The 15,189-nt window shown below is 40.8% G+C and overlaps 1 protein-coding gene across 2 annotated transcripts in view; it reads left to right on the forward strand.

The window, feature by feature from the left end:
* SLC5A7 (solute carrier family 5 member 7) overlaps positions 1-13,055 on the forward strand; it is a 38,396-nt gene extending 25,341 nt beyond the window's left edge. For both annotated transcript variants that reach the window (XM_006114558.4, XM_075917888.1), the window contains 3 exons: positions 4,766-4,919; positions 7,098-7,315; positions 8,047-13,055. In XM_006114558.4, the coding sequence (XP_006114620.1) occupies positions 4,766-4,919; positions 7,098-7,315; positions 8,047-8,688 (1,014 nt within the window). In that variant the 3' untranslated portion in view covers positions 8,689-13,055. The remainder of the gene's footprint in view (positions 1-4,765; positions 4,920-7,097; positions 7,316-8,046) is intronic.
* Positions 13,056-15,189: the final 2,134 nt, after the last annotated feature.

Consider the following 15,189-nt stretch of genomic DNA (forward strand, 5'->3'; position numbering starts at 1 on the left):
AGTGCCCTTTTCCGGAGGGTCTTATTCCTACTTCGAAGTAGGAATAAGACCCTCCGGAAAAGGGCACTTTTTCCGGAGGATCGGGGCCAGTGTAGACGCTCTTTTCCGGCTTTTTTAAAAGCCGGAAAAAAGCGGCGGACATTTTTATTTAAATGCCGCGGGGGATATTTAAATCCCCCGCGCATTTCCCTACTACGACTCATGAAATTTACATGCCCCTTCCGGAAAAGGGGCCAGTGTAGACGTAGCCTGAGTGGAGAGTACCCAGGGCAGGGACCCAGCCAGGGGGAGGGAGTGATGCTGGCTCCCACATCAGTGCTGCAGCAGAGGGAGAAAAGGAGCACCCTGCCCCAGATTCTGCCTGGCTGTGCTAGTGGATGTCCATGCTATTAGTGCAGCATTATGTAGTGTAGCCATTTTGCACCCCAGCTGCACAAAGGTACCCTAAAAGCAGGATCTCACTTCCCTACTTGGGTCTTATCCCCAGTGTAGGTAGGGGACTCCCTATCTTGCTTAGAGCCAATGAAATGGCTAAGGGGTACCTCCCCCTCCCCCAAACAAAACTCCTAGGACGGGGGCATTCTGGAGGAAAACTAGAGCAGTGCTGCACTGTGCCTATTCTTGGCCTCCTTTGACTTCCATCGAACTGTGGGCAGACTTAGAGTGGCCTTGAGGCTAATTTAACATACAACAGCAGCTGAACTTGCTTCTGCTTAGGTGGAAAATACTGAAGGCACTAAGGGGGCTTAGATACATCTTCTTGCTTTGATGCACTCTGGTCATGCCTTAGTATCCTAATAAAAGTTGAGAGATGCTGTAGTTCAAATGTTTCTTCTGGGTCTCATACTTCTGATATTGCTAGCAAATTCTCCAATGTCCTTGTGTTTGAATTCCAACAGTAATCATAGAATCATAGGACTGGAAGGGAATTCATATACTGTACATCTAGTTGCAGGAGGATCTGGGAGAGGGCTATAAGCAGAGGAAGTTGGCTACTGAAAATTTTGCAGTATTAATTTTCTTTTTATTTGACTTCATATTACATAAATATTTAAAGTCATCATCCTTGTTTTGTTTTAGCATTCTTTCTTCCATAACATTTTACAAAATATATATAAGTTAATAATTTGGGTGCCACAGTGGCACACGTTAGAACAAGTGCACCTGACCTCAATATTGGTGCACAAGACAAAACTCATTTTGCTCATGGATCGTAGAGGAAACACCGGTCCAGGAGCCAGTTTTGTTCAACATCTTCATTAATGTTGATCTGGATGATGGGATATATTGCACCTTCAGCGAGTTCCTGGGTGACACTAAGGTGGGAGAGAGAAATAGGGAGAGGGTTCATGCTAAATACATCTGATGAGGTTCAACAAGGACAAGAGCAGAGTCCTGCACTTAGGATGAAAGAAACCCATGCACTGCTACAGACTGGGGACCCAACTGGCTAAGAAGCAGTTTAAAAAAAAAGACCTGAGAATTCCAGTGCATGAGATGCAGGATATGAGTCAACAGCACACCCCTGTAGCCAAGAAATATAACAGCATATTGGGCTGCATTTGTAGGAGTAATGGCAGCAGATTGAAGGATGTGATTATTCCCCTCTATTCAAAACTGGTGAGGCCACATCTGAGTACTTTGTCCAATTCTGGGGGCCCCACTACAGAAAAGAAGTGGACAAATTGGAAAGAGTCCAGCAGAGGGTATTGAAAATGATTAGGGGCCATGGCACATGACTTATGAGGAGTGCCTGAGGGAACTGCCTATTTAGACTGCAAAAGAGAAGAGTGGGGGCGGGATTTGATAGCAGCCTTCAACCACCTGAAGGACAGTTCCAAAGAGGATCAAGCTAAGTTATTCTCAGTGATGGCAGATGACAGAACAAGGAACAATGGTTTCAAGTTACAGTGGGAGAGGTCCAGGTTGGATATTAAGAAAAACTATTTCACTAGGAGGATGGTGGTAAATTCCGGGACTGTCATTTCTCATTAAAAGTGCTGTCATATGGGTGGAAATCAGGTAAATATTGAATGTTATTAACATCAGCAGAACTGACTTAAATGGGGCCTGTGTGTTGTGTAGTCTTGCCTTAATATTTGCAATCATGCCTGTCAGTGTGAAATTTGCATATGTTTGCATATATATTTGCATGTATATGCAATCACACTTACGTTGTGTGGCTCTTGGTATATGCTGTGAGTATCACGGGGCTTCCAAAGTTGAGTAGATGACCTCCTGAGGTGACTTCCAACTCTTATCTTCTCTGATTCCATAACAGTCTTTAACTGTATGATCATAGACAACGGGTCTGTTTTGGGATCCGTACTGTTCAATATCTTCATCAAGGATTTAAATATTGGGATAGAGAGTACGCTTATTAAGTTTGCAGACGATACCAAACTAGGTGGGGTTGCAACTTCTTTGGAGGATAGGGACATAATTCAAAATGACCTTAGCAAGTTAGAGAAATAGTCAGAGGTAAACAGGATGAAGTTTAATAAAGAGAAATGCAAAGTGCTCCACTTAGGAAGGAACAATCAGTTCCATACATACAAGATGGGAAGCGACTGTCTAGGAAGGAGCATGGCAGAAAGGGATCTAGGGGTCATAGTGGACAACAAGTTGAATATGAGTCAACAGTGTGATGCTGTTGCAAAAAAAGCAAATATGATTCTAGGTTGTATCAACAGGTGTGTTGTAAGCAAAACTCGTGAAGTCATTCTGCCACTCTACTCTGCACTAGTTAGGCCTCAGCTGGAATACTGTGTCCAGTTCTGGGCACCACATTTCAAGAAAGATGTGGAGAAATTGGAAATGGTACAGAGAAGAGCAACAAGAATGATTAAAGGTTTAGAGAACATGACCTATGAAGCCAGGCTTCATGAACTGGGCTTGTTTAGTTTGGAAAAAAGAAGATTAAGGGGGGACATGATAGCGGTTTTCAAATATCTAAAAGGGTGTCACAAGGAGGAAGGAGAAAATTTGTTCCTCTTGGTTTCTGAGGACAGGACAAGGAGTAATGGGCTTAAAGTGCAGCAAGGGAGGTTTAGATTGGACATTAGGAAAAAATTCCTAACTGTCAGGGTGGTCAAATATTGGAATAAATTGCCCAGGGAGGTGGTGGAATCTCCCTCTCTGGAGATATTTAAGAACAGGTTAGATAGACACCTGTCAGGGATGGTTAGACGGAGCTTGATCCTGCCTTGAGGGCGGGGGGCTGGACTCGATGACCTCTCGAGGTCCCTTCCAGTCCTATAATTCTATGATTCTATGATTTTTCACAGGACCCCTGCCACACTTGGAGTACAGGATGGATGGTGCTCAGTTACTGAGCCTCTGTTTAATATTTTGTTTTCTCTTTGTTCAGTGTTTGGTCACATCCCTTATATTTTGAACACTATTCAAACCTTGCTTTCAGGATAGTCTTGCCATTGCAATCTTAATAATGTACTTTTTAATTTAGATTTTCATGTCATTTTAAATTTACTCAAACATTATTCCTGTTATCCACCAAGATAGAAGAAGAGACACCATTTTAAAAAGAAAAGATATTTTTCTTTTATTTAAAATTATATATTTTATATAAATTTTAAAAGAAAAACAAATTCTCTACCATTATGAGAGTTTGAAAATTCTATGCCACAGCTGTCTCAGGCTTTCTATTGGTATTACTTTGGCTGCATGGCTTACAGGAAGTATTGAGGATTGAGTTGGAAGTGAACATCACACAGTCCATCATTTAATGGTTCTGAGGTCTAAAACATATGTCACATATAATGAAATGCTCATTTCGAATCCCACTGGTGCCTAAGGTAGATCTTGTTGGCTTCAAAGGGGGAATCTGTCTGTCAGTTCCCCATCTATGAAATTAATTGATAATATTTCCTAATCTTTGTTGTAAGGCTTAATTAGTCTTTGTGATGCCCATTGAGATCTTTGGGTGACTGGTGATACTGAAGTGCAAAATATCAATGATGATTGTTCAAGTGAATGGCCTGCACAGAAAACAAGAGATGTGATTACACATAACAATACTGCAGTGTTACCTGAGAGGGTGAAAATATTCAATACTCAGCTGGAGTACTGTGTCCAGTTCTGGGCACCACATTTCAAGAAAGATGTGGAGAAATTGGAAAGGGTACAGAGAAGAGCGACAAGAATGATTAAAGGTTTAGAGAACATGACCTATGAAGCCAGGCTTCATGAACTGGGCTTGTTTAGTTTGGAAAAAAGAAGATTAAGGGGGGACATTATAGCGGTTTTCAAATATCTAAAAGGGTGTCACAAGGAGGAAGGAGAAAATTTGTTCCTCTTGGTTTCTGAGGTCAGGACAAGGAGTAATGGGCTTAAAGTGCAGCAGGGGAGGTTTAGATTGGACATTAGGAAAAAATTCCTAACTGTCAGGGTGGTCAAATATTGGAATAAATTGCCAAGGGAGGTGGTGGAATCTCCCTCTCTGGAGATATTTAAGAACAAGTTAGAAAGACATCTGTCAGGGATGGTGTAGACGGAGCTTGATCCTGCCTTGAGGGCGGGGGGCTGGACTCGATGACCTCTCGAGGTCCCTTCCAGTTCTATGATTCTATGATAATTCTTATGGGCTATGCCTAGCTGAAATTTTTGGTATTACATATATAATTGAAGTAGCTAGGACACTGGATAGGAACAGGTTATTGCTGTTGCCTATTCCGATGTATGTAAATATGATAAAGAAACCCTCAGTAAATCAGAAATGACAGAGTGTTGTTTATTGTACTTTCAGATGTTGGGAGGCATCCCATGGCAAGCATATTTTCAACGAGTTCTTTCTTCTTCATCTGCCACATATGCTCAAGTATTATCCTTTCTGGCTGCTTTTGGCTGTCTTGTGATGGCCCTTCCTGCAATACTCATTGGCGCAATAGGAGCATCAACAGGTAAATGAGTGACCTGAGTTAATACCTCTATTGCTATCAGTGTATGAAACCCTTAACAGAGTGTGTGTTCCATATAATCCAGCCAGATAATAACATTAAACTTCTCCTGATTTCCTTTATACAAGAATAGACCTGGATTTAATTGTACAGGCAGTCCCCGGGTTACGTACAAGATAGGGACTATAGGTTTGTTCTTAAGTTGAATTTGTATGCAAGTCGGAACTGGTTCCAGATTCAGCTGCTGCCACTGAAACTGACCAGGGGCTGCCTACAGGAAGCCGGAGGCAGAGTTGCTCTGCCCCCAGCTTCCTGGAATCAGCCTGATCAGTTTCAACAGCTGCTGAATCTGGAGCCTGGGACAGACTAGCTGGGGCGCTGGCCAGTAGGTTCCCACAGGACCAACCCGGCAGCACCCCAGCTGCTCTACCCGAGACGTCCCGCAACAAAAGCCTAGTCTGCTGGGGGGGAGGGCACACTAGCTGCGCTCCCTCCCCCCCCCCAGCAGACCAGGGAGACCCGAGCAAAGCCGCACAGGTGGAGGGACCCCGCTGCCCGTGCGGCTTTGCTCCTGTCTCCCTGGTCTGCTGGGGGAGTCCAGCAAAGCCGCTGGACCCCCCCCAGCAGACCAGGGGAACAGGAGCAAAGCTGCCCAGGTGGCGGGGGTCCCGCTGCCTGGGTGGCTTTGGTCCCGGGCAAACGAGCAAAGCCGCCCAGGTGGCGGCTTTGCTCGGGTGTCCCTGGTCTGCTGGGTGGGTCCAGCAGCTTTGCTGGACCCCCCCCCCCCCCAGCAGACCAGGGAGACCGAGATAAGCTTTTCTTGCCCCGGAGGACACGGGCGGCGACCCGCCGCCCATGAGTTCCGAGGCGAGAAAAGCCCCGTTCGTAAGTGCGGATCTGACATAAGTCGGATCCACGTAAGTCGGGGACTGCCTGTATAGAACATTCTTCTGACTCAGAGTATCCCACAGTTCAGTCTAATGCTATAAATATTTAATATATTTTGAATATGCTCATGATCTGTCTATTGCAAATGTCTAAAACGACCTTCTGTCGAATGGAATCAGAGCAGATGAGGTGTATATGTCATAGACATTCTGTAAATATTGTCTAACGGAGACTGTACTACTGTGCAAGTGGCAGAACCCTGTGCTAGTACAACCGGAATTCTGTTCCTGTTGCTGCCACTATTTTGCCTCTCCTCAGTGTTCGCAGACTTGCTACCATATTTTAGTTTGAGTTACATCCTGATATTAGCCATTTATTATTTGCCTTTATATTGCCTAGGAGCTTCAGGCATGGGTCATGGGGTCAATTTTGTTCGGCACTATGCAAGCATAACAAATAGATATTTCCTGCTCCAAACACCTGGGCAGGGGTAAAGTAAGTAGGTAAAGGCACCGTGTGTTTGGCAGTCACTGACATCTTGGGGCATTTCTTCCTTCTACTACTATTCAGCAACACAACAAGAGGAAAGGTGGTTGCTCCTTTTGTGGCACCGTTTTCTAGGGAAGTCTGAGGTCTTAACACCCCTTGCTGTGCTGTACAGAGGAAGACGGTTTTCTTGGTTTTAGTTATCCTGATGAGACACCCAGAGAAAAAGAGTGGTGCAGAACTGTGATCTGCAGCACCAAGAATCTGTTTCTTGTGATGCTTCTAATGATTGGGAGGATTGGAAGCAGAAGACCTTTCCTAGGATGGGCCTCATGGTTGAGGGGGATAGTCCAGCACACTGATTTCAAAGAATCAGATGAGGACAGTAGGTTACACCACTGTCCAAAAGCTACCAGAAAGGCACGGAGGTTTGAGGGCTCTTGCGTCAAAACATATAAATAAAAAGAAAGAGATCTTTTGGGTGCAGAGGTTAGAGGTTGGGAAGACAGTAGCACAACCCATTAATTTCTCTGTGAAATCAGAAAATGTAGCCAGCTATAGTTGGCTTGTTCAGGCTTAAATGAGCCCACCCCTCCTACTGAACCTCAGGTGGTACAAACCCCCTGCAAAGCAGAACAGCTGGTTTGGATTTGCTGCAATCATCTGAACTCAAATTGGCAAGGTTTGCATAGACTCAATGAGCATGAATGAACGTGACATTATGCACTGATCACTGATTATTCACAAAGGCAAAGAAGTCAATATGCATCCTCTACATTTATATGTATATATATATTTATATTACAGATTGGAACAGGACTATGTATGGTTTACCAGACCCCACGGACAGAAAAGAAGCAGATATGATTTTACCAATTGTGCTTCAATATCTTTGTCCTGTCTATATTTCTTTCTTTGGCCTTGGTGCAGTATCTGCTGCTGTGATGTCATCAGCTGACTCTTCAATCTTGTCAGCAAGTTCCATGTTTGCTCGAAATATTTACCAACTTTCATTTCGACAAAATGTAAGATTAAATTTCAATTGTTTTTAACAGGAAGGTTTTGGGGAGACTTTCAAAGTGACACTGAAATATTCTCCATTTGTTTCTGTCTACAGTAAAATAAAATGTAACATTTCTCTTATTACAGAATATTAAATGAAGAAAATGAAAATTCATAGAAATCCTGGGAATTGTAATTAAATAGACAGATGAAGAAGTAACATCTGGTGAAACTGTATTTAGCTCTATTCATAATGTTGCAATATACCTGAACAATTCCTAATTATTATAGTCAATACAAATTTTATTACATCATTAACATAAGAGATACTGATTTTCACAACTTTGATTAAAATAAAAATGCTTAGAAATCATTTGACAGACTGAAACTGAGCAGAACGAACTATAGCTTCAAAGCCTGACAGAGTAAACAAAGAAGTGATATGTTCTCACATCTACAAATTGTTTCATGATAGGTTTATTTTTAAACTTCAGTTGTCATTCCACTTGGTTTTTTGTTTGTGCACTATGTTAAATTATTTCTCCCTAAAGCTGCAAGAATTTCAGAGTGAATGCCAAGCCCCTGAATTTGTTTCTTCTTACATGCTATGGATCTTGGTAAATCTTGCACAATATCTGACGTATGAATCATGCAAAATCCTCTGATTTTTCAGTGTCTTATGTATAATCTAGTCATAATAAAAGTCATACATGTATTACTAGAAAACTAACACTTTTTTCTTTTCTTTTTTTAGGCCACAGACAGGGAAATAGTGTGGGTCATGCGAATCACTATTTTCCTCTTCGGAGCATCAGCCACAGCAATGGCACTCCTAGCTAAGTCAGTTTATGGACTCTGGTATCTCAGTTCTGATCTTGTTTACATCATCATCTTTCCTCAACTCTTATGTGTGTTGTTTATCAAAGGAACCAACACTTATGGTGCCATTGCAGGCTATTTGTTTGGTCTTGTTCTCAGAATTACTGGAGGAGAACCATATCTCTACCTACAGCCCTTGATCTTCTATCCTGGCTACTATGCAGATAAAAATAATATATACATCCAACGATTCCCATTTAAAACACTTGCTATGCTCACCTCCTTCTTTACTAATATTGCAATTTCCTACCTAGCAAAATATTTATTTGAAAGTGGTTCTTTGCCACCAAAATTAGACTTCCTTGACGCTGTTGTTGCAAGGTACAGTCAAGAAAACATGGATAAAACAACTCTTGTAAAAAGTGACAATATTATATTAAATGAGCTTGCACCTGTGAATCCTCGGCACAGTCTGACTTTGACCTCAACTTTCACAAATAAAGAAGCCTTCAGTGACATTGATTCAAGTCCAGAGCTATCCAGTGCTGAAGATAACTTAGTAACCAACACAAAATGAAATTCTGCTTTCAGATAAAATACAGTGCAATGGGGTATCCCAGGAAGAATGGTAAGAGGCATTTTAGCAAAAGGAAAACAAGGACCAGGAATGAAATGCCACTGCACAATTCTTTACATCACTTCTATGAGAGTGGGACCCTGTGAAATAAACTGTTATATTTTATTATCATGTTTGTTGCTATTGGGTAGTGAAATATCAAAGGATAAATTCCTCATATCCCCACCCACTCAAAGAGACCTTGGTACTACAGAATTTAATAATTATATAAAACAAAAATAAAAGAAGAGAAGAGAAAACAGTGGGAAAATATTTAGATCAGTCAGTAAATAAAGATACTTGACATTTTATATTCAGTCATCTATGAGATTATAATATGGTCAATCTAAAATAATGAGCAGTCAACATTTTATTGGCACTATTTGAAAAATACCTGGTCACTACTGTGATTCATTGCTAATTATCAGCCTTCTTGAATAGGAAGTAATAATTAACAACCTTTCTTGCTTTTTCTTATAACAAATATCATAAAAAGAGGTTCAGTATTTTATTATTTCTACTAAAGTAATTAAAGGTGTGATTAATAATAAGTTCCTTGTAGGAGGGTTAAATGTATTATACGTAGAAAAGGTTAAAAAAGATATCACTATTTAAAAGTGGTGTTATCATATTTATACAGTATGCAAGATAACCTTAAATAAATTATATTACTATTTATGCCCTTCCTTTCTATCACTGAGTGGCTGTCACCAATAGAGGATAAAAAACTTATTAATAAAAAAAATAAAGCAATAAATTGAGTTGAAAAACTAAGCTCTGGGTGAAGTAATAGGAATTTATGCTTTGTAAAAGTAAATAGAGTTTTGCAGTTGTGAAAAAATAAACAATTTCTTTGATCAGTGTCAAAATGAATTTGGGACATAAACAGTCTATTGATGTGGAAATGTAACAGTCCATGAATAGTAGGGAGACTCAAGAGACCTGGATGGAACTTTGTAGAAAGCTTTTACTTTTCATCAAAAAAACAAAACATTTTGAAATAAAAAATGCTATCTATTTTGTTTTGGCTGTGCTATGAAAAGTCTAAATTTTCTGTGGAAAGTGGACATGTGGAAAATTTCACCTTGTTGAAATCCCAGTTTTCAACCCAATCAAGGCTGGCACCAAATTGCAGAGCAACCAATAGGAAAGGCTCATCCACACACCCAACAGATTGCACAGTGATGCTTAACAGCCAAATGGAATCCACCTTTGTTGGGAGGGCAATAACTGGTCTATCCCAGTGCCTCTTTGAAACTCTAGGATTGGTCAGCAGGTGGGGTATCACCCATAAAAGGCAGCACCAGACTGCTCAATCACCTGACACTGCAACCTAAGAATAAATAAAAATTGCAGTCACTTGACCATATCTTAGATGTCTGTGTCTGTTTCCATTGTTACAGTCTTTTCCCAGTGGGAGGCCTAACAACTAAATTGCTCTACAATGAAAAGTTATACTGCAGTAGCACTCCAATGAACCTTGAAAAATTAACAGATCACAGAAAAGTGTAAAACTGAAATTCATATTTCTTTCTCTGTTGATTACTGGTGATAGTTTCTTACTTTGTTATTTTGGAATAATGTCAGTTATTCTGAAATAACACTGCTGTGTAGAAATAGCCTAGCATTCATGAAACTATGAATTATAGCAGAGAACAAAAAAAAATGTAAGAATAAGTTTTGCTGCTAAAGGAAGAAGCCATCAACTTTTGCATTCAGTGTCAATGTAACTGTCACAAGGTTGATCCTTACATTACTTTGCTCCTTTTGTGGAGTTTTAATGCTATATGTATATTGTGTATGTACATACAATTCAGTTTGGAAATATTAATGTTTTTCCAAAAGTCTTATTTCAAAAATAACACTGCATCTCAGCTCTGAATGTGCACCATATGAACTGCAGTATTGTATTTTTTTAAGTCATGCTCTAAGGACTGTAGATTCAAATTAGGATCTCCTTCAAATGCACACATGGTCCTATATACAGCAAAAATGCCAAGTTTCTACTGTGTGAGTGAGTAGAAGAGGAGATTCAGATCACGTAGGGAGCTCCATTAGGCCATGCGGAAGGGAAAGGAGAAGAGAAAGGACAGGAAAGTTGCTGGATTTTGTCCAGTGGGTGTATGCCCAGTTTAGATCTGCTAATTCAAAGATGACACAGTGAACCATGCTTGTACTAGCAGCCATAATGCAGGTGGCCTGGGCCCTAGTTCCAAGTTGAATTTGAGGACTCCATCTGGCAACCATTTGTAAATGAGCTATGCAAAGCCTTGATACTTTGGCTTTGTATAGGGGAAGCCATAATCTCACCCTTAAGGCTAAATCCTAACACCTTCCATGGACTTGGAAGGCTTGAATGCAGTAGGATGACTGCAGACCTTTTGTTCATGGGGGAAGAATGCCATGAGGCTGTACTGAGGGGCTGGCTGAGCAGATGATGGAAAATTCCATTTCACAAAGGATCTGAGATTTTGAAAAATGATTTAGTTTCAATTTGGAGTGAAACCCAGAAACTTTTACATTCTCAGCTAAAGGAAGTGACCCAAAAAAAGTTTGGATTGAATGAAACATTTGGCTAAGAAACAATCATTATTTCACTTTTGACTTTTCAAATTATATGTTATAATACAGAATTTTAAAAATTCAAAATGAAATGTTTCTAAATCAAAATCTTTCATTCCAAAAATAGGGAAAAAGAAAGGTTCCACATTATCAAAAAAATATTTCTGGTTTATCTCCTAAGTGAAATGTCAGTGAAACTAATACAAATGTATTTCAGTTTCAACTGAATTATATTTGCTGGTGGAAAATGGTTCCCTCCAAGTTTTCCCAACCAATTCTAAATGGAGGGTTCCATATCTGTTGCTCTTTGAGTAGCTTTATTCCATGGCATCACAATCACAGCAGAGGGACCAGAAGAGTCTGGGATGTGGGCACTGGCTCCACAACTCTGCCAATCTACAAACCAAATCTATATGCTTGCCTAGAGGGGAGTCATAAAAATTGCAGCGGAACTGTACTGATGCTCTCCTTCAAGTACTGAAAGATTCCAAGGTCCTCACAGACAACCCAGCATAATGCTTGTTTGCAAGACTTAATTCATCCTAGAAACTTTGGCAGGTATAACTATATCACTCAGAGTTGTGGAAAATCCCCACCCCTGAGCGACATAGTACACCACCCTAACCCCCAGTGTAGATAATACTATGTAGACAGGAGGGCTTCTCCCATTGTGGGACATAGCTACTGCCTTTCAGGGAGCTGGAGTACCTAATGCCGATAGGAGAAGCTCTCTCATCAGCACAGATAGCTTCTTCACTAAGCGCTACAGTTGCACCACTGCAGCACTATAAACTTAGACGAGCCCAAGTCTTCTTGCTTTAGTTGAGTTTATCTAGCATTAGAGAACAAAGATGTGAATAAAAATAAGAGCCATACCCTAACCTTGACTTTTTCAAAGGAAAAAAACTAGATTTTCACATGCAAAATGACAATAGGATATAGTTCTTCAAAATATGACTGCCAAATGGTTCATCAGCCAACTTTGTTTTGACATATATCTTTTGATGTTTCTTTCCTAGCTTACCATTTTTTAGACAATAGTGCTAAATCCTCTATACAAACAACAGGGCAAAATTATGGAACAAGTCCATTTTCAGACATTGAGATCATTATTTCTAGGCCCACCATTGTGGATAAAGTATTTTTATCATGATTGTATGCTTTATTTCCATACGTTTAAAATTACCATGGAAAACATGCTTGTTTGGTAGATCTGTAGAATTTTCTGCATGAGATTTGTTCATAACATCAAGCTTATTGCAGAGCCATGATATCAAAAATGAATGCAAATAATCTATGAACTATTATTACGTCTTTAACTGTCCACATAGGATGATATGTGTATTATAAATAAAATAATCTTATGTGAACCTGAACTGAATGTAAACTTCAAGTGAATCAAGTATGGCAACAAATTTAGCCTTTTATTTTCATATAGGACAATATTTTAGGGTTTAAAATATAAATATCATAGAAATAAAATGGTCATTTATTTTGCCTTTTACCCATTAAGGTCATTTGAACAAGTACAATGTGTAATTAGGCAGTAAGTTATTGTAAGTCTGCTATTTAACAGGGTAGTATTTGTGGCTATTGATATAAAATGTATATTTTTGTCTGTGTCAGAAATATTATATTAAAACTCTGTACAGTACCTAACAAATCAAACAAGCACCATACTATAGATGTCTATGTTTTAATTGCATCAGTACTGTATTAAATAGTGCCCAGGTCATTCAGGAAAATATTGTCTAGTTTTGGCTCTGTTTTTGTCCATCTATTAAAAAGAAATATAAATTTATTTTATTATCAAGCAGAGTAAATTGTGTTTGGTTTGTATACAATATACCTGTATAGCACCACAGAAATAAATCATCCTACAACTGGATAACTCATAAGCATCAAGGGAAGCTGATGAGCCTCACTTTACTTAATTTAACTTTGGCAGGGTCAGACCACGGCATACTACTTTATATTTTGAAGAGTTTGTTTGCAAAATGACTTGGCCCGGTCGACAATGGGCCTCACTTGTTAGTGCACTATAAATGCCTGCTTAGGGCTCTGGTTCCTGAAATCAGAGGGTTACACCAGAATCTAATTTTTAATTTTTAATTAGCTTATGATTCCTTGTGGTTGTGAAGAAAAGCTTGAAAACTTGAACTCAATGAGGGTCTCTAATGCAGTGTTATCTGCCTGATTCTGCAACCAGCCTGCAACCACAGCTCTAAAATGTGTGATTTGGTTCATTCATCTTAATGCTTGGTTAATTCTCAGAGCCATTGCACTGTGGGGCTCTGCTAGCACCCCTTCATCAGAAAACTCTGTGTGTAGCAAGAAAAGCACAGTGGGACTGCTCTTTTCATCCAAGCAGAACCTCACACCCCAACTTATAAAGAAAGTATTGGGTGACTCACCCTGCTGTCCCCCTTGCTGTCTAGAGAAGATGAGATGTCACTGCAACAGTCCCTGTTCTTGGTGGAGGGAAGAGGGGATACCTCCTGCCACTGTGCTGCCTTACTGAGAGAGGGATAAGCCACTGTCATGCCAAATGGGAGCCACAACTTGGGAGTGGAGTTAATGGGGTGCATTGTGGAAAGCTGATAAAAAAACCTGATAGTCCAAATGAAGTGGCAATTCACAGTATTCTTTTTTAAAAAGTGAGGGGCAGACAGAGGGGGGAAAAGCTTTCACTAAAAACTGGATTGCAGGCCATTGTGGCCAGACCCATAGACGTACTTAGGTTCCTCTGTGATCCACAGAACTCCTGCCTCCTAACCCTATAGATGTCTAAATTCACTCAGCACCTACATTTATGCTGTCAACATTCCCTAGGCATCTGTGATTCTGCTTCTAGCCTCTGCACTGCTGCCTCATTCAGGGTGTCCAGACTCCCATCTCCCTAAGCTCTACTGTGATCCACAAACCAGCGGCCACCTATCAGGATAAGGCCCATTCAAGATCCGGCTGGAGGAGCAGATAGTGGTAGTTCAGGGGGACACCTTATAAGAGGGTGCTCGAATCATCAGGTTATGAAGTCATTCTCTCTTGCCCACTGACATGTTTCCCCTAAATGGAACAGCTGCAACAGGAGAGATTATGAGAGCCCCACATCAGAATATCCCATCAATCAACGGCTACAGCACCCTCCTGAGATGCTAGCAGCCCCTCTTCAAATCATTCCCCCTACCCTGCATTGCAGGAGGAATTGAACCTGAGCCTCCACATTCTATGTGAATGCTCTAGCCAAGCGGGCACCTCCTCCTCCAGCTGTGTCATGTGGAGCGAGGCAAGTGCCAAATTCATTCTCACAAAAACAATTTCTGTGCCTCAGCCACCTGACTCCACGAGAGCGGATGCCAGATGTGGCTCGCTACCAGAGACAGGTGTTTCCTTGCAGTCTGCATTCAGGCAGCAACCTCTGTGAGAGGGATGGGACTTTGAAGACACCTCTCTCATCAGCATCTCCCATTGGCTATTTTAGGCAGCTCCCCATCTGCTATGCTGTTTTGTGGTCCAAATTCCCAGGCACCCAGCACTCCCCGTTCATTGCCTTGGGGCCCTAGGCACCTAACTCAGGTTCTGCAAATTGCACTGTTGTTCCTTTGATTTTCTAGGTTCGTAAACGCTAGGCCTTGTGAGGCTGAGCACTGGGTACCTGTTGTTTAGCACACTCTCTATATTGTACGTGTTGTACTTTTAGCACTACCAGAGTTCTGTGAGCATAAGAGCTGCAGGATCATTGAAAACTAAAGGTCTGCTTTTATCCAGCTAACACCCACTGAAGTCAGTAGAATAGCTGCCATTTACTTTACTGGGCCTGAATTCAGGCCCTACAGTAACATGCAGGCACTTGTAATGTTACAATAGCAATAATTGGCACTTACACAGCACTTCTTTCTA

This window comes from Pelodiscus sinensis, chromosome 1 (assembly GCF_049634645.1).
Source record: "Pelodiscus sinensis isolate JC-2024 chromosome 1, ASM4963464v1, whole genome shotgun sequence".
NCBI lineage: Eukaryota > Metazoa > Chordata > Testudines > Trionychidae > Pelodiscus > Pelodiscus sinensis.